General features: G+C 40.6%; 1 protein-coding gene across 2 annotated transcripts in view; it reads right to left on the bottom strand.

The window, feature by feature from the left end:
• Positions 1-1784: 1784 nt before the first annotated feature.
• The window catches only part of abcc1 (ATP-binding cassette, sub-family C (CFTR/MRP), member 1), a 30763-nt gene continuing 8587 nt past the window's right edge, over positions 1785-23960 (bottom strand). The window contains exons 9-31 of one of the 2 annotated variants that reach the window (XM_044017467.1): positions 23235-23412; positions 22902-23063; positions 16570-16662; positions 16095-16298; positions 15504-15650; positions 15285-15372; positions 14998-15067; positions 14329-14455; positions 13045-13221; positions 11552-11719; positions 10683-10857; positions 9684-9744; positions 9459-9579; positions 9167-9374; positions 8500-8810; positions 8181-8380; positions 7588-7714; positions 6883-6984; positions 6574-6723; positions 6180-6338; positions 4464-4630; positions 3894-4088; positions 1785-3384 (exon numbers count right to left, since the gene is read on the bottom strand). In XM_044017467.1, coding sequence (XP_043873402.1) covers positions 3276-3384; positions 3894-4088; positions 4464-4630; positions 6180-6338; positions 6574-6723; positions 6883-6984; positions 7588-7714; positions 8181-8380; positions 8500-8810; positions 9167-9374; positions 9459-9579; positions 9684-9744; positions 10683-10857; positions 11552-11719; positions 13045-13221; positions 14329-14455; positions 14998-15067; positions 15285-15372; positions 15504-15650; positions 16095-16298; positions 16570-16662; positions 22902-23063; positions 23235-23412 — 3499 coding nt within the window. In that variant the 3' untranslated portion in view covers positions 1785-3275. The remainder of the gene's footprint in view (positions 3385-3893; positions 4089-4463; positions 4631-6179; positions 6339-6573; positions 6724-6882; positions 6985-7587; positions 7715-8180; positions 8381-8499; positions 8811-9166; positions 9375-9458; positions 9580-9683; positions 9745-10682; positions 10858-11551; positions 11720-13044; positions 13222-14328; positions 14456-14997; positions 15068-15284; positions 15373-15503; positions 15651-16094; positions 16299-16569; positions 16663-22901; positions 23064-23234; positions 23413-23960) is intronic. The other variant, XM_044017468.1, reaches the window with a different exon arrangement.

Below are 23960 nucleotides of genomic sequence, written 5' to 3'. Positions count from 1 at the left end.
AATATGGTCTGTCAAGTGTCTTTCAACGGCATGACTTCCCACACTTGAAAAGGGAAGGACTCCAGACACAGGTTTTATTTGACCAATACAAATAGTAGGTGAAAACACTTTGAGCAGAAAAGAACAAACCAGCATAAATAAAAATATAACTCTTCCTCAAACAAGGTAAGTACATTTACATTTAATTAGCAAAGAATGTATTTAAACATACATGAGGTATTCTATTTCTTGTTTTAATCTAAATTGTATGCAGATTTTAGATAACACAATTTTAACTTAAATGATGCAATCTTTTACATGTAAATTGATGTTTTACTTGATAACTGCTAACTTAAAACTACTCACAAACAATATTAACTGAATTCACAAACCAGGCGTCAACATTCAGTCCATCTTGAGCTTACCGGTAGCCCTTTTGTCCTTTTCCCAATGCAGTTTGAGTCTTTTCTTTTCCAGCGTTTCTTTGACCGGATTGCTGTCCTCTGCTCTGTTGCACACAGCCAACTTACAGAGTGTGAAGCATGGTCCTGATCTTATAGTGAGCTGCTAATCAGTGAGATCACTTTCACCTGTCGAAGTGCACAGTGGAGCAGCATGCACACCCTCTGCTACCCCCTTCAGGCCCATTGCCACAACATGGTCGTTTTTGTTATCGCAGGTCCTTTAAAGTGGAAATATGCTGCTCGCCTTTTTGCCTTCTTGCTGCAAAGGCGAGCGTTAACCACTACAGCAACCGTGTGGCCCGTCTCTGCCATGATGAACTTCTAAAATCATGCCATCACAGCCTTGATCATACAGCTGGTACCTGGCTGACCTGATTCTGAAGACTCCAGGTCGGTGCCCCGATCTTGCAAGGCTGGTCTGCCACTGACAGACAATAGGGGGCAGTAGAGACAGTCTCTGAACTCAGTATGAGCAGAGCTTTGATTTGAGCCTAATATTAAGGCTCCATGACGATTTTGAAAAACCGACATTGAAAAAGCCAAACATTGGCGGCCATGACGAATCCAATGAGAAACAAACCTTGGCTCTCCTCAGTCACAGGACTGCAACACTGTACATGACCTGCTAACAGCAGCCTCTTTAAAACATTTCCAGTGGCATGGAAACATCCTTTTCCCTCAGGCTAAAAAACACAGAACACACCAACACTCACAAAAACAGACAACTGACCAACATACAACCACTAGTTCCTCATGTCTGACAACAGAGGGTTCACAGCACTGAACCTTGACAGAAGCTTCATCAGCGTGTTCTCATGTGCATGAAGAAATGACACAGAAATCACACTGAAAACTCGGAATCTACAAACCAGCCCCTCATAGCCTTCTCATAGCATGTCCTTGAGGAAGACAGTGGAAGTTGGTTTTTGCATGTTCACCTCATTGGACCTGGGTTCTCTCTGGGTTCTCTCCGGGTTCTCCTGCTTCCACAGATTGGAGATGGGGTTATTTGGATGTCGGTGTGATTGTTTGACCATGTGACAGACTGTTGACTTGTCTTTTGTCCTGTGTCAGTTTCCCCATGTTTGTATGAAAAATTGCCAGTTTATTTTGGCAGTTTATGTAGCCTTTTTTTGTCATGATTCTGAACACAACACACCAGTGAGTTCACATTTCCCACAAAACAGTTACAGTGACAGTAACAGTAACAGCACACAGACACGTTCCTATAAACTCATTAACAAATCAGGTCTTGTCTTTGCACTTTATATTCAGTTAAAAACAACCAAACTGTCTATTTAAGGTTCTAATTAAATTGGACAGAAAAGTGAAACTTAAATGTACAAGACATCTTTTTTTTATTTATTTCCAATTTGAATACAAAGAAAAGCAGTTGAAACATTTTTGTACTGATAAATATGCACGAGACAAATATTCTATTCCATCTCCAGATGCTTCACAACTGGAGATGGGGCAATCATTCACTTACAATATAACAATGTATATAGTGCTCAACAATGTTTGACATTATCAAGAAATAATGTGTGTACCTAACTATGTTTCTGTTTTTTATAAAACAACAATAATAATAATTATATCTTAGCATTAAAATATTATTTCAGTTTCAGAAATAATAACTGTTACAGCTGTGGCTTTGGTGGTCGAATAAAAGAGTCTTCAATCACAATAAAACAGGTTCATTACACAGTATCTCATTCTATATCAATGCAACGCTCACACACAGCACACGCTACAATCTTTGAGGTATAAATACATGCAACTGTGACGTGTTTGTGATTTAAATGGTTTAGAAAACAACAATTTAGGTTTTGGCCATTTCCACCCAGCTTACCACAGCAGCAGTGGTGAAGCTTTGAGTGGATGACCGTGTGACAGCATGGTAAACGTCTGCACTGTTCGAAATACAGCATCTATATCGTTGTGGGCAAACAGTAAGAATGCTTTCATTTCTAATCTAAATCAAATCAGTATTTGGTGTGAGCAGCATGGATTCCTCCAGGTACACATGCACAACGTGTTTGAAGGAACTCAGCAGGTAAAACTTTCATGTTTCTTTTCAAACTTCTGTCACGCGTGTTTCCACCGCCCCGCCTCGTCTCGTCTCGTCTCGCCTCGAAAGAAAACTTTTCTGCAGAAAGAAGCAGGTGGACCTGGAGGAAATGGCTGCTTTTGTAGAGCAGGAAATAACTGTTTGACTGCAGGGTCATCAGTGGACGCATGAGCGGCCATTCAGAGCGGTTTGTGGTTTCTCTAGAAACAATCCCGCTGATAATTATTGATTTTGATTTTGGATCCAGAAGGCGTCGAGGCGAGACCACAGTGGAACAGGACCATACGTGTGTGTGTGTGTTCAGTGCAGTAAAACTTGTGACATCAGCAGTTTTCTGACATTCCAACAGTAACAGCAAACCCATGTAAAGCCATAAGCAGCAGTTGTAACATGATGTGAGGCACTGCTGTGAGAGCGCTGTGCCTCTCCATCTTCTCACCCATGTACTGAAAACAAATATATTTGGCACTTAGGATTTCATTTTTTACAAATCATCAGTGTCTTCTGTTGACTTCACTGCTGTCACCTCAGCTACAAAGCTCTTCACACTGCTCAAGCAAAGCTACGGCCGAGTTCTACGTTCTTATCACAAACAAGAATACAATACAGTCGCAGATATGTGCCAACAGTGACACGTCTGGACTTTCATGTTCATGAACAGCGTCCTCACTAGAGTGAAATAAGCTCCTTCTTTATGTGTCTCTCTCACTCCAGGAGCCTTGTGAGCTGAGAGAGGCTCAGAGGTGAAGACTCCTCCTGCTTCAGACCACACCAGCGTCCACGGCCATATTGTAAAAGGCTCCTCTCTGAGTGATGAGGTTAGAAGGAGAGTCAAACTCCACCATCTCACCCTTTTCCAACACCAGAACCCTGAGGAAACAAAAGAGATGTGATGGTAAAGACGACATGCACTTGTTTTAGGTAGAAACATTACGTACGGAGCAACAATTTCAAAAAACATTTTTTAAGTCGGCACGGCAGACGCGCTCGGACGAGTTCACTCATTTACGTAGAGAGCAAAATTCAAAATGGCCGACTCCCCGTTGAGTTAATCGGTTGGTTACGCTCGACTTTTTTGTTCGTCTTGGTCGAAAACATCGTCCCACCACGTTTCGGGAAATTGAGTGGAACTCAATTTCACCTTAGGGAGCGCTATAGAGCCCTCGTCCAGGAACTATGCCAACATCAAATTTAACCAGACCTGACCTCTGTGCAAAGTCTCAGGAGTTTTTATGTTTTTAAAGCCACAGAATAATAATCTGTAGGATTATAACAGGCTCAGGCCCTAAAGTAAAGATATAGACCCACAAGGTTTTTAGTTGTGATAGTTAGGATTGTGGTTACGTCAATGATTGTGTGTGTGTGTGTGTGTGTTGTACCGGCTGTAGTCCATGACTGTGTTCAGGCGATGAGCTATCGTCAGAACAGTGCAGTCCATGAACTGAGAGCGGATCGTGGACTGAATCAGATTGTCTGTCTCCATGTCCACTGCTGCTGTGGCCTCGTCTAAAACCAGGATCTTGGTCTTCCTCAGCAAAGCTCTGGCCAAGCACAGCAGCTGTCGCTGACCCACACTGTTGGAAAAAGACAACAAATAAGAGGTGGAACACAGCAGAACTGTGTGTGTGTGTGTGTGTAATGTGTGTGTGTGTATGTGTGTGTGTGTGTGTGTGCATTTTTGTTGAGGTTGAGGTTGAGGTTAGGGTTAGGATTAGGGTTAGGATTAGGCCAGTAGTAATTGTGGTTAAGGTATGTATGTCAATGCAATGTCCCCTCAAGTCATGAATGTCCAACTTGTGTGTGTGTGTGTAATATGTGTAATGTGTGTGTGTGGGTGTGTGTGTGTAATGTGTAATGTGTGTGTGTGTGTGTGTATGTGTGTGTGTGTGTGTGTGTGTGTGTGTGTGTGTGTGTGTGTGGGTGTGTGTTGAGGCCAGTGAAGTCTCTACCTGAGGTTCTCTCCTCCTTCACTACAATCATGACTGAGTTTTTTGGGAAGCCCGGACACAAAGTTGGCGAGATGAGAGAACTGCAGGGCCTGCCACACGTCCTCATCAGAGTAAATGTCAAAAGGATCCAGGTTCATCCTGAGGGAGCCTGAGAACAGCACTGGGTCCTGTGGAGAGTGAAAAGAGTGGTTAAATGTGACTCTGGTGTGTCCTGATCCATCCTGACTGCTCAGGAAAGTCCTGCCTTCAGCTCGTTGCTACAGTTTACCGTCACAGTGACTTCATCAGAGACATCTGTGCTCTCATGTTACACTGCTGGAGGACGTCATAATGAACAACATCTTCCTCCACAGTTCTGTTTTCATTAGGTCTCATAAAAAAGGACAAAGTCTCACCGCTGATGAACTCTGTTTCCAACACATCTTATCTCATCCCATAATATTCAGACATTCATCTGCTCAGCAGTGACACTATCATGGTGCTGGGACTGTTCTTCCACATGCGTTCACCGCATGCAACAACTTAAACAACATCTTCAACTCTCTTCATCTTCAGTGTGTTCCTGGGTAAGAGACTTAACCCCCAGCTGCTCCTGACTGCTGTGCAGGTGTGTGTGTGTGTGTGTGTGTGTGTGTGAGAGTCATCCACCTGCAGGGCGGCGCTCTTTCTCACCAAGAGGTCTGTGAGCACGAGATCAGGTTTTTGATTTCTGTAGTGAATGTGTGAATGAGGGAAAGTGTAGTTTAACGAAGATGAGTCAGTACAGTGACTGACAGGGGCAAACACAAGGCAACGAGCCAAAACACACGCAGAAGTGAACACAAACACACACAGAAGTGAAAACACACACAAACACACGCAGAAGTGAAAACACACACAGAAGTGAAAACACACGCAGAAGTGAAAACACACACAGAAGTGAGAACACACACAAACACACGCAGAAGTGAAAACACACACAAGCACACACGCAGGAGAAACACGCTGCAAATTCACAAACGCTGCAGATTCAAAAACACAAAGAAAACAAAAACACTTGCAGAAGCAAAAACGCACACAGACCCCAAAACACCGGTAAATAGTTTGCTCTGGGCATAGAAAAGTTTACTTTTATTACATCTCAAAGTTGATAATAATTTCGTATTATGAGAGTGAATCTGAATTTGAATTTGTACATTGTACAGTACCCTATCAGATATCAATGTATACAGTACTTTGTACTCTGACACTGAGGTGAGTGTTTTATTTTGAAAACAGGACGTCGATGTTCTTCAAAATCAGCTTGACTGCAGGTTTTTACTGTAAATCCCTCTGTAATTCAGGCGTTAAAATCCAGCGTCAGGTCGTTTGACCACAGAGAAATGAGTGTCGGATATCCTCTTAATAAAGGTCTTTTAATTAAGGAACATTTAAGTAGCCCCCGAGCATCGTAACAGCTGCACAGACCCGACCACTTCTGTTTTTCAGTACGCTTCCGTCGTTGTTTCTGTTGGTAAATGTTTTAGGACTTGCTGATGTTTTGGGGTTTGAGTGTGTTTTCACTTCTGCGTGTGTTTTTGTTTGTGGATCAGCAGCGTGTTTCTCCTCCTGCATGTGTTTTGGGTGGTTGCTGTGTGTTTGCCCCTGTCAGCCACTGTAAGAAAGGCTAGAAAAGCACTATATACAGTAAATACAGATCCTTTATGAATACAGGGTAGATGACTGTTGAGTACTGACCTGTGGGATGATGGTGATTCTGGAGCGGAGCTCGTGGAGGCCCAGCTGAGAAATGTCCACTCCGTCCACGAAGATGTGGCCCTCGGCCGCCTCGATGATCCGGAACAGCCCGAGAGTGAGGGACGACTTCCCTGCTCCAGTGCGCCCCACTATCCCCACCTCACAGATACAAGAAGCAGCAAATGTTACTACAGACACACAGACTCTCTCTCTCTCTCTCTATATATATATATATATATATATGTATATATAGAGAGAGAGAGACAGTAAGTGTAATGTGGACAGCAGGATAATATTCAGCAGAATTCAGCTTTTCCTTTGTTTAAATGAAAACAGTGGAACGTGGATGTAGCCACACACAGATTAGACACATTGTGGTGATAAAAAGCCAGACCTTCTCTCCTCCATCGATGCTGATAGTGATGTTGCGAATGGCCAGGTCGAGATCGTGGCGGTAGCGCAGGCCGAACCCTCTGATGTCGATGCAGCCATTCGTGGGCCAACCTGTGGGCAGAGTGGGCGAGTCGTCCAGCGTCCACTCCGCCTGGGGGTCAGAGTTCATACATTGAGTAACTATATGATAAAAAATTGCTTAAATTTAACAATAATGCTAATAATAAAGAATGTGCTTGTTCATACATATGACTCAGAAGAAGAACAAGTCAGTTATTATTCATGCAGAAAGACTTGAGTATGTATGAACCTCTTTCTCTGTGTCATGATACTCTTTGACTCTTTCCACAGCTACAATGTTTGTCTCCACGTCAGAGGACATCCTCACCAGCCAGGTCAGAGACGCAGTCAGCTGGATCGAGGGAATCAAACCTCACAGTTACAGTCAGTGCACACAGTTTCATTTATATGAAATATTACACAGGATCTCAGTGTGATGCTAATAAGCATCTGCTAAGTAGCTGCTGTGGCATGTGATCATCACAGATTATATGCTGACGTTTAGCATGTTCATGACAAAACTACTGCTGAGCACTTCCTGTCACATGGATCATAGTGAAAAGAAATGCTTAAAATAAGTAGAACTCAGATAATTGTGCTTTTAAATGACTTATATTGACAGAAAACAACAAACACAGCGACAACGTAGGATTTCCACCTTCAAAGGTATTCAAATGATTCTGACAGCACATTCACTTCCTGCACTATGGAACGTCTAGTTTTGAGTCTGTGCCACGAAAAGAAGCAAGAACTACAAAATTCTACTTTATGACAAACGTCCCTCAGGGTTAAGATGCTGCATTTCCATCATGGTACAGTTTGGTTTGGGCTGAGATCAGAACCTTCACTTGGTCAGCAGGGTGTGAGATGTCATGATGTCACACAGATCGACCCAGCAGCTCTGGTTCTTGCTGCTCAGTTTAGAGGTAGAGCAGCTGTGAGTGTGAGAGTTCACCTGCAGGGCGTAAGAAATGGACAGACCCATGATGCCGGGACTGAGACTCTCTCGGGCGATGACAGCAAACAAAGCAGCAGACGACACGATGCAGTTTCCAACAAACTCCAGGCGGACTGCCAGCCACCTGTGACCACATGGACACGCAAATAAAATAGATTAGTATTATTATTATATCTGTTGACACATTCAGTCAATGTAAAGAAACAAAGGGTTTTTATCTTCACACATTATGTTATTATCAGATTGTTCTGCAACACAAGAAGAAAGTCATGATTGGTTTTATTGTAAACATGACTTCTCACAGGGAGACTCTCACTAAATAAAATATGTTAAGCATGTAGATTAAAGTAGATTATTTTGACTATTGTGACGACAGCGGTTTGAGAGTAGTGGAGGAGGCGTGTCTGAGTGGTATTTACGACAGTGTAATTACACTCTGTAGGGATGAACTCTAAAATGTTGCCCTGTGTTACTGCAGACACATAAACTCATAATTATTTAATTGTAGACAGTCAAATTACAGCCAATAACGCCGTCCAACAGGTGCAGACGATGCGTCCGTGCCTCATACAAACACACATGACTCTGACCTGTTTGCCACGATGCCGGGGTAGTAAGCCTTCTGGTTGTGGTCCACCCTGCGGTCACTTTCAGTGATGAAGCGCTGCTGTTCCCCAAACGCCCGGATCACAGAGGTTCCCAGCAACGTTTCACTGAAGTGGGAGTAGATGGGTGAACGGCTGACTGACTCCAGACGCTTCAGCTGACGAGATGATGCCACATAAAACCTCTGCACGGAAACAGCACAGATTACGTCACAGTGATGTCACTGATCGGCCTCTCGGCAGCGACAGGTGGTGGAACAGGGTCAAAGGTCAGTGACTGGTCATCTGAATGTGTCCAACACACCTGCACAAAGACGTAGAGCAGACCAACGATGGGAATAATGACAGCTACCAGCGGTGTGGCAACAAAGATGACGATACAAGAGCCCAACACGTGGAACATGGAGCCGATGCACATCTTAATACTGCTGGGGATCAACGTGTCGATGGTGTCCATCTCCTTGGCAAAGCGGTTCACCAGGTTGCCACTGGGGGTGCGCTCAAAAAAGGACATAGGTGAGCGTAGAACATTGTGCAGCATGGACTGGTGGAGGCACCGAGAGGCCAGGATGCCCCCGATGGACATGGAGAGGGAGTATCCGAACACTGCGACACCTGTAACAGAGGACAGACAGACGAAGATCTTCATCATTTATCAAACTGCTGCAGAAACTAGTGCAAACAAGGTTCACACGTGATTTCTGACCAGTGCTGACATAAGAATGATCAGAGCTGTCACGCTCCACCCATGGAACCATCAAATAAATCATTTTTAGAAGCAAATAATATTTTCTCTGTTTTAGGAAACACCACAGCACAGTTACAGCTCGAGGTTTCATCGAGGCTCTGGATTGTGTGGCACTTTTTATTGATCTGTCGTTTGAGTCTCAAAATGTTTTTTCTGCATGGTGCGCATATATTAAGTATACCAGGGCCTGTGTGTACTCCTCCCTCTCCCCCCCTCTCCTCACCCTGGGACAAACCGAGAGCACCATACACTCCGAGTCTCCACTGTCTGTCCGGTTGAGTTCCATTAACCACGGGGTCGTCAGTCCAAAGGCTCAGCCAGTAGTTGGAGAAGAGGGACAGCATGTGATGGGTGAGGAACAGTATCAGACTGATCAGGGACAGAAGTGCTCCAATGGCTTTCACATAGGCCCAGAATACAGACAGTTTGACCTGTGGGGGGTTGAACAGTGATGTATGTTGAATGATGGTTTCATTGCTCTGAAGTTAATTAAAGTTAAGTAAAGATCCACCTACCTGTCCAGTCCTGGCCTTGTCGGCATCGGTCAACTTGCCCACCTCTGGATTCTTAGAAATGTGGTTGGTGTCCTTCTCCTCCTGGGACAGCTTTGACTCGTGTGAGACATCTTGACTGCTGCTTACATATGAGGTGTAAGTAAGGTAAGGTCATCATGGCCATCATGAAAGAACCTCTACGTTTGGGTCTTTCAGGGAATTCTACAGTTGTCCAGTTCCACTCACCCAGTAAGAGCAGCCACGCTGCCATTTTCTATTCCTTTGGTTCCAGTCTCTGCTGAGGATTCTACACATGAAGTAAGAGAAAGACAAGGTTACAAAGGACAACTACAGCAGCCACAAACCAAGTTCAAGGCTTTTGGAAGTGCAAATGTATGAGGTACATATTCAGAGCTGACGAAGGATGGGCACGGAGCACGATACAAAACACACCCCGGGGCTAAATGTTGAAGTATCTCTGAGGTTTCCCAGCATGACCTGAGCTTCCCTGACTCCAGGAGGCAAAACTCCACCCTTGGCTCTTGTCATAATATAACTTGGCTCGTGCACTTGACAATTTACTATTTATTTTTTAAGTATATTAGTAGTAAGTACTAAGTATTCACTACTTTTCTGTATAGCTGTGGTGTGATACTGTGCTCCCCTACTACAACAAACAACAAGTCTACTGGGAGACGGCGATGGTGTGCAGAAAGTAGAGGGAAAATCCTACAGACTCGTGGGCCGTGCACGTCTTTTTTTTTAGGTGATTATTCCACCGCCCTTTCTTCTTATCAGCGAGCGTCCTGAGCATGTGCAGGACGGTCCGATTAAACCTCTCAGAGGGATTTCCCTGAGGGTGATATGGCGGCGGCGTCCTTGAGTGTCCAACCCCAGACTTCTCTCAGACTCCTGTAGATCTGATTTTCAAACTCACGATCCTGGTCGTGACGTAACCTTCTAGGATCTTCAAAGCGTGGGATGAATTCGGCAAAGATGCGGTCAGCTGCTGTCCGGCCAGATATGTTTTAGCTGAGTGAACCTCATGAAATGATTCAGGGTGGAGGTAATCTATGCACAAGACTAATTTAACATTTTATGAGGAGTTATACACCTCAGAAGAGTGGGCAAAGGTAATGCACTGGGGCAAACACAGGTCATGTTGCACCAGCACACTTCAAAACCCTGAACTTTATACCATAGATTTAAATATCCACAGTAAACTAAACACATGATGTGTCTCACCATTGATGTGTGTGGGGTCAACAGTAGCATATGTTCGCTGGAACTCAGCGAAGGCTCCGTCTGTGGCCATGAGCTGCTGGTAGGAGCCCATCTCTGTAATCTGTCCCTCCACCATCACCAGGATCAGGTCCACCTGGGGCAGGTAGCTCAACCCGTGGGTCACCAGCACACGAGTCTGTACACAGCAGTGCACATTCAGCACGTTAATGTGTAGTATGAGTTTTTAAAGCCTATAAATAACTTGTGATCATTTTACAGAACATGTAGGTGTGGCTCTTATCTCTCTTTTGAAAACTTGAAAACAATTCTAATGTATTTTCTCGGGGTTCACGTCCTTTTCCCAGTTTTATAGTGTAACTAAACCCATAAACCACTAGTTTCAACAATATTGTACATAGAGACACATACGGAGGAATCCCAATGCTCTTATTTATATAATATATTAACCTCCCAGTTTGCTTTAAATAACAATTATTATGGCACATTTGGGGAACTTGGTTCTGGTTTTATTTTCCTTTGTGTTTGTGTATGATTAAATAATCATGCTTGTGTGATTTTTGGATGTATATATTGTTACAGAGGAGCTGGTTATTGTGAATACGAAAACATTTTTGTGTTTTTCCACTCTTTTGCCACTGTGTGCACCTTGGGTTGGATAAATTAAATTCTTATTATTGCCAATGCAGCAGAACCTGTGACAATATGTCCATGTAATAATATTATGTAATAATCCAGGTGCAACTCTTCAGAGGGACATTCGTGTCTACTGTTCTGGCCTAAAACAACAACATTGTGTCACAATTTGGCAGAAAAGTGGAAACTGTCACGTTACCTTTAAAGCACTACAGATGAGTCAGGCTTATACAAACCTTGTCCTTCAGTAGTCCCTGTTGACCAATAACTTGACTGAAGATGTGTTTTCCCACGTGAGCATCAACAGCAGAAAGTGGGTCGTCCAGCAAGTACACAGCCCGCTCACAGTAAACCGCTCTGGCTAAACTCACTCTCTGCTTCTGACCTCCGGACAGATTCACTCCCTGAGCAGAGGAGACACAGACATTTAAATCATTTATAAAGCAAACACAAAAGGTGTGCACCACATTCTATGCAAAGGTCGGATTTTTAAAAGCAAATAAAAGCTTTTATAGAAGCGTGCGTCAGAGAGGCGGAGCTAACATTGTAAATAAAGCTTTGCCTCAGTAATACTTCACATGTGTCTTCAGTGTACAGCACCATGATCATGATGACAATGGTTGGTTGGTTGGTTGGTTGGTTGGTTGGTTGGTATACAGTGTCATGTGAACAATTAAGCAAGTGGAAGATGAAATGATTTCCAAAAGGCATGAAGTTACAGATGATACATTTAGTTTTATTTCCATCTGTTACATTTTCAAAATAACAGAAAAGGAAAAAGGGCCACAGCCAAAGTTTGGGCACCCTGCATAGTTATATCAGTTCCATTGTTCCACTTCTGTCAAATCCCTAGGCTGTCTGGCACACACTGCTCTTTTGAGGTCTATCCACAGATGTTCAATGATGTTTAGGTCAGGAGACTGAAGGCCACGACAAAACCATCAGCCTGCACCTCTTGAGGTGTGTTTAGGATCACGATCCATTTTAACTTCAGCTTTTTTACAGATGGAGTCACATTGGCTTCCAGAATTTTGGAATTTGACCGAATCCGTTCTTCCCTCTACCCGTGAAATGTTCCCTGTGCCACTGGCTGCAGTACGTGATGGATCCACCCCCATGCTTAACAGTTTCATTCATTTTTGTGCCCTTTGTTCTCCAAACACACTTCTGCTCATTTGCAAAAGAACATTTGGACAAACCTGATGCATTCTGTAAAACAGTCCAGTGGATCCATGAGGTTAAAATAAAAATGATTATTATTATAAAAGATTTACATAATCAAATCTGGTTTGGCTCCTGACATCCAGAAATAGTTTGGTTACACTGTTCAGTAACTTGCAAAATGGTAAACAAATCTATGTCAACAGCCCTGATAGAAATCGTGATCATGATATTATTGTAAAAAAAAAAAGAAAAAGCTAGTGCATCTTTGCCCAAACCAAACCGTACTGTACCAAACTAAACTAAACTAAACTAAACTAAACCACCTCGTGGACACACGAGCAGTGTTCTGACAACAGTAGAGCTGACTGAGAAACTGCCTTAAAGCTGCAGTGCATCACCTCTGATGATGTTTGGTGAAGAGAAACATGTCATTATCTGTATACTGCATCATTAACCTGATGATGGATCAGACCTGGTTGTATGTCTACAGTGTGGGAAACGAGCAGCAGAATCTCATGGTTTTCTCAGTCATACAAATACATCAAAGACTTTTTCAAGTTCATACCTTCTCTCCAATCTCAGTCTCATCCCCAGCAGGAAGGACCTGAAGGTCGGGCTGAAGGGCACATGCCTCCAACACCTGCTGATACCAGGTCTCTCTCCACTCCTGACCAAACACAATGTTCTCTCTCAGAGTGGAATTCTGAATCCATGCTTGCTGAGGAACATAAGCCACGAGTCCCTGCGAGGTAACACACATGGTCAGTGTCATGATGTCTATACATTACCATACATTTAACTGTCACAGAACGTCCATGAACTCCATGTTTGAATGAAAAGACAAAGAACTGACACTTTCTCTGGCAACCAACCAATAATTATTGTAATTATTAGTGATGTGCAGAAGCCCTGTGTGCACCTCTGCAGCTGTTCTCCATGTCAAACCTTCTGTATTGTGTGTTTGAGGGAGTCGACTGATGTTCAGGAGCAAAAGTAATGAGGTGTGAGTACACACACACACACACTAATAATAATAATCATGAGGTAATATTAAAGGTAATATTTTAAATCCGACTGTAAATTCTCTGTCATTTTCAGACCAGTTCTCATAAATTCTCAGTATCTCTGCTGTGCAGCATGAAGGAGAGTTTATTTAAGGGTGAAAGGTGATGATTCTACAACATGAAAAAAACACAAGCATGAGCAACAGTGGACATTTATCTGAGTTCAGTCAGAGTCAGTTCAGAGAAACACACAATGAGCTAAAGCACCAAGAGGAAAAGAAGACAAAAACCTGATAGTAGTTAAGAGAGAGTGACAGACGCACACACGTCTGTGTGTTGACTTTGGATATAAACTTGTTGTGCAGGACATTTGTGTAATATCACGTCACGTTTGTTAAGTTTACTCACTCGTGTTTTGTTTTCATATGCACTTCCTGTTTTATTTTGTATTCACCTTTCCCTCTCGTTTCAGAACCTGACTTCCTTCCCTTCTGTGATTTCCCGCCACTGTGATTGTCTGCCCCGCCCCTGATTGCTTTCACCTGTTACCACTCGTATAAATACTCCTGGTCTTCACCTGTCATGTCGACAGGTTGTTGGTCCATGAGTTACGTCGTCAAGTTTACTCCTGTTGAGATTTGTTTGATCCTCCTTGTTTATATTCTTACTAAGAAAACCTTTAGTGAAACTTTACATTGACTTTGTGTCATGCATTTGAGTCTCCTACAGTCTTGTGTCTTAAAGCATAACAATTTGTGTCCGGTGTGAACGTAGCATTAGTGTGAGTGAGGGGGAGAGTGAGAGAAGTGGTGTAAGACAATAAGAGTGAGAGTGAGAGCTTTCACCTTTACTGACACCGTTCCTTCCAGTTTATCCATTTCTCCAAGCAGAGCAGAAAGCAACGAGGACTTCCCTGAACCCACGTGTCCCACCACAGCCACCAGAGATCCTTCTGGTATACACACATTTAACCTGCACACACACACACATATTCAAACTAAGTGAACTGCAGTTTAAAGGAACAATAATGACTTGTACATGAAACAAATCCACCCACAGCTTTCCTCAGTTGCTTAAGCACTTTTAAACCATCCAAAAACATCACTCCCAGGCTCATGGATGTTTGGAGGAGGATGCAGCGCCCTCACACGGATCATTCCTGCCTTTTATCCTTAGGATTTTACCCAACAGTGCCGTTTTAGTTTAGTTTTCATTTGAGTAGTCTTTGGCAGAGGAACCTGAATAACATCCGAGACTGGTGCTCAAAGTGGATTACAAACCTCTTTTATCCAGAGTTGGACAAGTTACTTGAAAAAATAATGAGTTACTGAGATGGTAACCAAGTTACTGCATTGTAAAAGTAATGAGTTGCCAGGGAGAGTAACTATTGCATAACAATTCAAATGATCCCCTTTAATAAAACTTAGTTATTGATGGTAGTGGTGTGGCTTTAACAGCGAAAGCATCATTTGAACTTCAGCTGATATTTACATTCAACTGTACACAGAACACACCTCTTCAGTGTTGGTGACTCGGTGCTGGACCAGCTGAAAACCCCGTCCACTATAGAGATACTGTGTGGAGCTGGACAGAAGAAAATAGAGATGTGTCATTAAACTGCATACACAGATACAGATTATGGTCTGGTGGTAGACTCATGACGAGGTCGGACTTCATGATCTTCATAAAGTGTCATATCAGTCTTTCTTTTTTCCTTCTGTTTTGTGAAATCATCGTCTCTGTGAACAGACAAATCTATGGAGACACTTTGATGTGATTGGAAAAGAAAGTAAAGACTCACAGCCTGCTAACGCTTTGTGCTCCACGCTGTCTTCCTGCAGCTCCTCGTGTGAGAGAAACACTCTGAGACGTTTCAAGGACACACTGGCCTGAGGACAGAGACAGAGTGAGGAAACACACACAACTCACACACAAGACATCACTGGAATCCCACCGGGTCTGGGTCAGGGTCTGCGTCTGGGTCAGGTCTTTTGTATTATAAATTAGAAGCAGTGCTAACCTGCACCATACTACTGATAACCATGGGCAGCATGTTGAGAGGGAAGCGCAGGATGTTGAAGAGTGCCAGTGACACGAAGGCCTTCTGGGCATCGAGGACATTGCGTTCATCGATCAGCACGTACACAGTGAACGTGGAGAGGGCGACCTGTGCAGTCAGAGAGGAACATCACTGTGAGATCACTTCACTTTATGCATATATATATACACATATACATATACATATATATATATATATATATATATATATATATATATGTATATATATACATATATACATATACATATATGTATATATCTATGTATATATATGTGTATATATGTATGTATATATATGTATATATATACATATATATACATATACATATATATACATATACATATACATATATATACATATATATATATATATATATATATATATATATATATATATATATATATATGTGTAAAAATAAGAAACGGATTCTTATTCTAATTCTTGCACACTGAACCTTCAGGGGTTGGGAGAACATTGGGATTGGACCTAGACGACGCAGTTCATTTCTAACATGTGACTGGTACAGTATTTGTGTGTCTGTGCTGTACTCACCAGGAAAGGTGCACAAACCCAGGTGAAGGTGGACATTGCTCCCATGTAGGCAGCCTTCTTCAGGACCTTCAGTTCACTTTCACGGATCTCTGACACCTTCTTCTTGAAGGCCAGTTCCCAGGCGTACAGTTTCAGCACCTTGATACCATTCAGCATCTCGTTCATCAGCTTAATACGATTGTCCTTACTCTTCATCTGAGCCACCTGCGCACACACACACACACACATCACAAGATATCAGAAAACAAATATGAGTGTACATACAGGAAGAGTTCCTCTGTATTAAGCCACTGTAAATCATCTCTTTACTCCTCAGTAGCAGTTTGATGAATGAACACCTCCTGACATAATTCATCTTGTTTCAGCGTGTCATTTAAACTTTCTTGAAGTTTGCGGACTATGACGCGGCATGTTCTTACAACACAACATGAAAATGACCCTGCATGAGGCTCATTGTGTGTCTTTGAAGTCCCACCTGGTAAGTTTTGGTTTTCATGGCGATGACGGCATTCACAGGAACCATCAGGACCATCACAGCCACTCCGGCCAGAACAGACGGACCCAGGTTCTACACAGCAAAGATAAAAACAGTAAATATGTCGGGGTTTGTTCTCAGAGACTTGAAATGTGATGCAAAAATGCATTCAAACAACTATAAACACACTCCAACCGACCTCTGATTATAATGATGTTCTAATCCTTCATGATCTCATCACCTCGTAGTGTTTACTATAGATTACCTTTACTGTCTTTGTGTGTGTGTGTGTGTGTGTGTGTTAAGGTTCAAGTTTAATTTTAACTTTTAACACGACACCAACTCATGATTCAATATGAAACAAAATGAGCTACAGACAAATCACACAATCCTTTATTATAGGACAACTTGTCAAATGAAATCATTATCTTACATAAAAAGACAGAAGAAACAATCCTGCAAATTAAATAGTTATAAAACTTTCTTTAATAACAAAATACATGATAAATAAATCAAAATGAAATCACACTATAGTATTTTATCTGCATTTTAAAAGCAAATCTTAAAAAGTTCTACATCTTCAAATGCAGAAATAATAGTTGGATTCCTTTCAAAGAACTGAAGCTTTGCAGGTTTTTCTTGAGAAGAATCAGCACGTCATCATTAGATCTGTGAGGTAGACACTTGGACTGTGACTGAGGCAGCTGCTGTGGTGAGCTTCTGCCTTTACTCGAGCTGAAACTAGACTAAAACTACTCAAGTGCACAGTTTGTGAGGAAGACATTTCACTTTGGTACACGATACTTTCTGACTCTATTCGACACATGACGTCACTGATCTGAGCTGCCAGCCCACATTCTGTCAAAGTCCCATCCAGGTGATCTTCTAAAGCAGTCTTGTTGAGAGGAGGTTGTTGAAGGTGTGTGTGTGTGTGTGTGTGTGTGTGTGTGTGTGTGTGTGTGTGTGTGTGTGTGTGCGCGTGTGTGTGTGCATGTGCGTGGTCAGCAGGCAGCAGCAGCGCGGCTCCGGCACCAGTGTCTGTTACCACATCGTTGGTGTCTTTCACAAAGAAGTTGGTCTGTAAACAGCATGAAAAGAATATTTAGTATTCGACACAGAGGCAACACTAGGCAAAAATAAACATTAAATAAAAGAATCATGCATGTGCTCATAAGACAATAACTCTTCATATTTGCTATATTGAACAATACAAATGTTAGAATCTGAGAGTAAAATAATTACCTGGCTGTGCAGGTGGAAAACATCCTGACACTGATCTTCCTCACGATGAGGCAGAGAGCACGATCTTGCATCAGCGGTGGAATCTTCCTCGTCATGTGACATGCTCGACTCGATCACGTGCACAATCAGAGATAATGTTGGGTTTAGTTCATCACGTCCTCAGTGGTTTGACAAGTTTAGTGACGTCCTCAGCAGTCGGTCGTATTACACCATCAGTCTCATGCGATGTTAACGTGATGTTTTATTCTGATCCAGAAATGTTGCCACAGCAGATTTAAAAGAGCTCAGAGCATCTTCTGTGTCACCACTGCCATGTTTCCACACTCTGAACACCAGCTGCGACTGAGTACTACGCAGCCTACAGTGACTTGACGTCTCACGTGGAACAGGTGACTCCACCTACTGTACTGCATGTGTAATCTCATCACTCTGAGTTAACGCGTCTACTCGTTCCGTCTTTTGGATCAGCAAATATTGCACTGACTCTTCCAGTGACAACACCCTGCCAACCAATGGCCAGCAGTCTGTGGACGTCACACAACAAAGCACCAGGTACTTTCATTAAAGGCCACATAGACCGGAAGCTCCAATTAACGCTGCGTTTGTGTGTGTGTATCTGCGTCATGACCTAGTTTATGAAACCCTAAAGTTTCAGAACAACAGTTCAGCCACTGCTGAGAAAATAGTATTGTATTGTTTTCCTGGGCTCTGCGAAGCTCATCAGCACTTCCTTAATTTGATGTCATCATCAGAAATCCTCACCACTCCTCTCACCACCGTAGCGCCTCCTGGTGCGGGCACTAGTCCGGGCACATCCGGTTGCGTACATTCAACCGCAGAAGAAGAAGAACTACTCTCGTTGTAGCTGCTGAGATGCAGAGCATCCACCGTGCCAGAGGGGGAGCTGTGTATCTGAGAGCTGGCCTATCTATTACGTCACTTCCTGGTACCTGGCCAATTACAGGACAGTGGGAAAGCTATGTTGGCTGGCCAATCACAACACAGTCCACATTCTGGGGGTGTGGTTTTGGTCTGAAACAGCGCGGCTGACGAGAGCGTCAGTGAGGAGATATTTTGATCGGCTCGTTTGCAGCGATTAGGAGGTTTTTAATCATGAAAACAAGTTAATATATGTAAGTAGACCTCCATAACTAACATATATGTGACCATGAAAACAAGTAAGTAGACCTCCATAACTAACATATATATGTGACCATGAAAACAAGTTAATATATGTAAGTAGACCTCCATAACTAACATATATGTGACCGTGAAAACAAGTTAATATATGTAAGTAGACCTCACATAACTAACATATATATGTGACCATGAAAACAAGTTAATATATGTAAGTAGACCCTCCATAACTAACATATATATGTGACCACGTAGACATAACTAACATATATGTGACTAGAAGTATATGTGATTAATATATGTAGACCTCCATAACTATATGTGATGAAAACAAGTTAATATATGTAAGTAGACCTGATATGTGTGACCATGAAAACAAGTTAATATATGTAAGTAGACCTCCATAACTAACATATATGTGACCATGAAAACAAGTTAATATATGTAAGTAGACCTCCATAACTATATATATGTGACCATGAAAACAAGTTAATATATGTAAGTAGACCTCCATAACTAATATATATGTGACCATGAAAACAAGTTAATATATGTAAGTAGACCTCCATAACTAATATATATGTGACCATGAAAACAAGTTAATATATGTAAGTAGACCTCCATAACTAATATATGTGTGACCATGAAGTTAATATATGTAAGTAGACCTCCATAACATATATGTGACCGAAAACAAGTTAATATATACCTCCATAACAACATATATGTGACCTATATGTAAGTAGACCTCCATAACTAACATATATGTGACCATGAAAACAAGTTAATATATGTAGTAGACCTCCATAACTAACATATATGACCATGAAAACAAGTAATATATGTAAGTAGACATAACTAACATATGTGTGACCATGAAAACAAGTTAATATATGTAAGTAGACCTCCATAACTATATATATGTGACCATGAAAACAAGTTAATATATGTAAGTAGCATATATGTGACCATGAAAACAAGTTAATATATGTAAGTAGACCTCCATAACTAACATATATGTGACCATGAAGTTAATATATGTAAGTAGACCTCCATAACTAACATATATGTGACCATGAAAACAAGTTAATATATGTAAGTAGACCTCCATAACTAACATATATGTGACCATGAAAACAAGTTAATATATGTAAGTAGACCTCCATAACTAACATATATATGTGACCATGAAAACAAGTTAATATATGTAAGTAGTACCCCTCCATAACTAACATATATGTGACCATGAAACAAGTTAATATATGTAAGTAGACCTCCATAACTAACATATGTGTGACCATGAAAACAAGTTAATATATGTAAGTAGACCTCCATAACTAACATATATGTGACCATGAAAACAAGTTAATATATGTAGTAGACCTATATGTGTGACCATGAAAACAAGTTAATATATGTAAGTAGACCTCCATAACATATATATGTGACCATGAAAACAAGTTAATATATGTAAGTAGACCTCCATAACTACCATATGTAAGTAGACCATCCATAGTCCTAACATATATGTGACCATGAAAACAAGTTAATATATGTAAGTAGACCTCCATAACTAATATATATGTGACCATGAAAACAAGTTAATATATGTAAGTAGACCTCCATAACTAATATATGTGACCATGAAAACAAGTTAATATATGTAAGTAGACCTCCATAACTAACATATATACCATGAAAACAAGTTAATATATGTAAGTAGACCTCCATAACTAACATATATGTGACCATGAAAACAAGTTAATATATGTAAGTAGACCTCCATAACATATATATGTGACCAAAACAAGTTAATATATGTAAGTAGACCTCCATAACTAACATATATATGTGACCATGAAAACAAGTTAATATATGTAGTAGACCTCCATAACTAAATATATGTGACCATGAAAACAAGTTATATATATGTAAGTAGACCTCCATAACTAACATATATGTGACCATGAAAACAAGTTAATATATGTAAGTAGACCTCCATAACTAACATATATATGTGACCATGAAAACAAGTTAATATATGTAAGTAGACCTCCATAACTAACATATATGTGACCATGAAAACAAGTTAATATATGTAAGTAGACCTCCATAACTAATATATATGTGACCATGAAAACAAGTTAATATATGTAAGTAGACTCCATAACTAACATAACCATATATGTAAGTAGTGTTAATATAGTAGTGTGATGAAAACAAGTTAATATATGTAAGTAGACCTCCATAACTAACATATATATGTGACCATGAAAACAAGTTAATATATGTAAGTAGACCTAATATATGTGACCATGAAAACAAGTTAATATATGTAAGTAGATATATATGACCATGAAAACAAGTTAATATATGTAAGTAGACCTCCATAACTATATATATGTGACCATGAAAACAAGTTAATATATGTAAGTAGACCTCCATAACTAATATATATGTGACCATGAAAACAGTGAATAACAAGTTAATATATGTAAGTAGACCTCCATAACTAACATATATGTGACCATGAAAACAAGTTAATATATGTAAGTAGACCTCCATAACTAATATATATGTGACCATGAAAACAAGTTAATATATGTAAGTAGACCTCCATAACTAACATATATATGTGACCATGAAAACAAGTTAATATATGTAAGTAGACCTCCATAACTAACATATATATGTGACCATGAAAACAAGTTAATATATGTAAGTAGACCTCCATAACTAACATATATGTGACCATGAAAACAAGTTAATATATGTAAGTAGACCTCCATAACTAATATATATGTGACCATGAAAACATATAGTGACCATGCAAGTTAATATATGTAAGTAGACCTCCATAACTAATATATGTGACCATGAAAACAAGTTAATATATGTAAGTAGACCTCCATAACTAACATATATGTGACCATGAAAACAAGTTAATATATGTAAGTAGACCTCCATAACTAACATATATATGTGACCATGAAAACAAGTTAATATATGTAAGTAGACCCATATATATGTGACCATGAAAACAAGTTAATATATGTAAGTAGACCATAACTAACATATATGTGACATGAAAACAAGTTAATATATGTAAGTAGACCTCCATAACTAACATATATATGTGACCATGAAAACAAGTTAATATATGTAAGTAGACCTCCATAACTAATATATATGTGACCATGAAAACAAGTTAATATATGTAAGTAGACCTCCATAACTCACATATATGTGACCATGAAAACAAGTTAATATATGTAAGTAGACCTCCATAAATAATATATATGTGTGACCATGAAAACAAGTTAATATATGTAAGTAGACCTCCATAACTAACATATATGTGACCATGAAAACAAGTTAATATATGTAAGTAGTATGACCCCTCCATAACTAACATATATGTGACCATGAAAACAAGTTAATATATGTAAGTAGACCTCCATAACTAACATATATATGTGACCATGAAAACAAGTTAATATATGTAAGTAGACCTTAACTAACATATATGTGTGACTGAAAAACAAGTTAATATATGTAAGTAGACTCCATAACTAACATATATGTGACCATGAACAACATGTGACCTATTATATATGAGTTAATATATGTAAGTAGACCTCCATAACTAACATATATGTGATGAAAACAAGTTAATATATGTAGAGACTAACATATATGTGACTGTGAAAACAAGTTAATATATGTAAGTAGACCTCCATAACTAACATATATATGTGACCATGAAAACAAGTTAATATATGCAAGTAGACCTCCATTACTAACATACAGTATATGTGCAATACAAGCATTCGATGTCACCTTTAATGGAAAAGCAAATAAAACATGTAGTTGAGTGGAGCTGGGCTACAACTGTGTGAGGACCAAAGCACCAGAAGAGGCTTTAGTGATGCGTCACTGCCGTGTAATCCTACCTGCCACAGAAAATAGAGGGCCAGCACCACCTGCAGGGGAGCAGACCATATCATGTTGATGTAAGTGATGAGGTCCATGAAGCGCTGAGCGTCCACAGACATCAGGTTGACGATCTCTCCCACTGTGGAGCTGCGCCTCGCTGCGCTGCTGATAACCAGAGCCTGAAAGAGCAAGTCAACGGGACAGTGTTTACAAACGTGACAGTGAAGTCAGTGAGTCGTGAGACTCATTATCTACTTTGATGTATTTCCACAGTCTGACACAAGTGCAGAAGCAGGTGAAGCAGGTGAAGCAGGTGAAGCAGGTGAAGCAGGTGAAGCACGTATCTGTACCTTCCTGTAGACAGCTCCAATGACGGCAGAGCGCAGACGCATGCCTGAGACAAAGCACACGTGGAAGTACTTCTGAAGGATGAGCGACTGCACACAGGTGCATATGAAGAGCAGAGCCGTATAGAAGTAGCCTTGCCAGGAGGGGGCGCTGGAGTCGTTAACAAAGTGGATCAGCAGCCTGCGTGGAATAAAGAGAGTATGCGATTAATCGTTTGGTTCATAAAATATCAGAAAACCTTAAAAACTGTTGATGGGTGTTCGTCAAACCTGGAAATGATGATGTTCTCAAATATCTGGTTTTGTCCACAAACCAAAATGATTCACTTTTAATGATTTCTTTGTTCTCCAGAGCAAAACAATGAAGGAAATATTCACATTTAAGAAACTTAAACAATCAGAAAACTTTATTTATTATCTTTATTATTATATTATCTTTATTCAAGTTTTAATCCTGAAAATATCTTCAAACCAATTAATCCATTATCAAAATAGTTGTTGATTAATTTAGTAATCGATTAATAATCGAGTGTTTCAGCTCTATCCAAAATGTACATTAACACCTTTTTATGTTATTAAAACTACAATGAACAGCTTATGATTGTGTCTAAAATGCATAATGATTTTTGCATGCGTGCACACGCACACACGTGCATACACACGCACACCTAAAAAAACAAACACACTAGGTGATAGAATGTTTCTATCTACTTCCTGCATCATCAGACG

Source organism: Solea senegalensis, unplaced genomic scaffold, assembly GCF_019176455.1.
Source record: "Solea senegalensis isolate Sse05_10M unplaced genomic scaffold, IFAPA_SoseM_1 scf7180000015468, whole genome shotgun sequence".
NCBI classification, from domain to species: Eukaryota; Metazoa; Chordata; class Actinopteri; order Pleuronectiformes; family Soleidae; genus Solea; species Solea senegalensis.
Note: the sequence above shows the minus strand (reverse complement) of the source record. Positions and strands in the feature narration are given on the sequence as shown.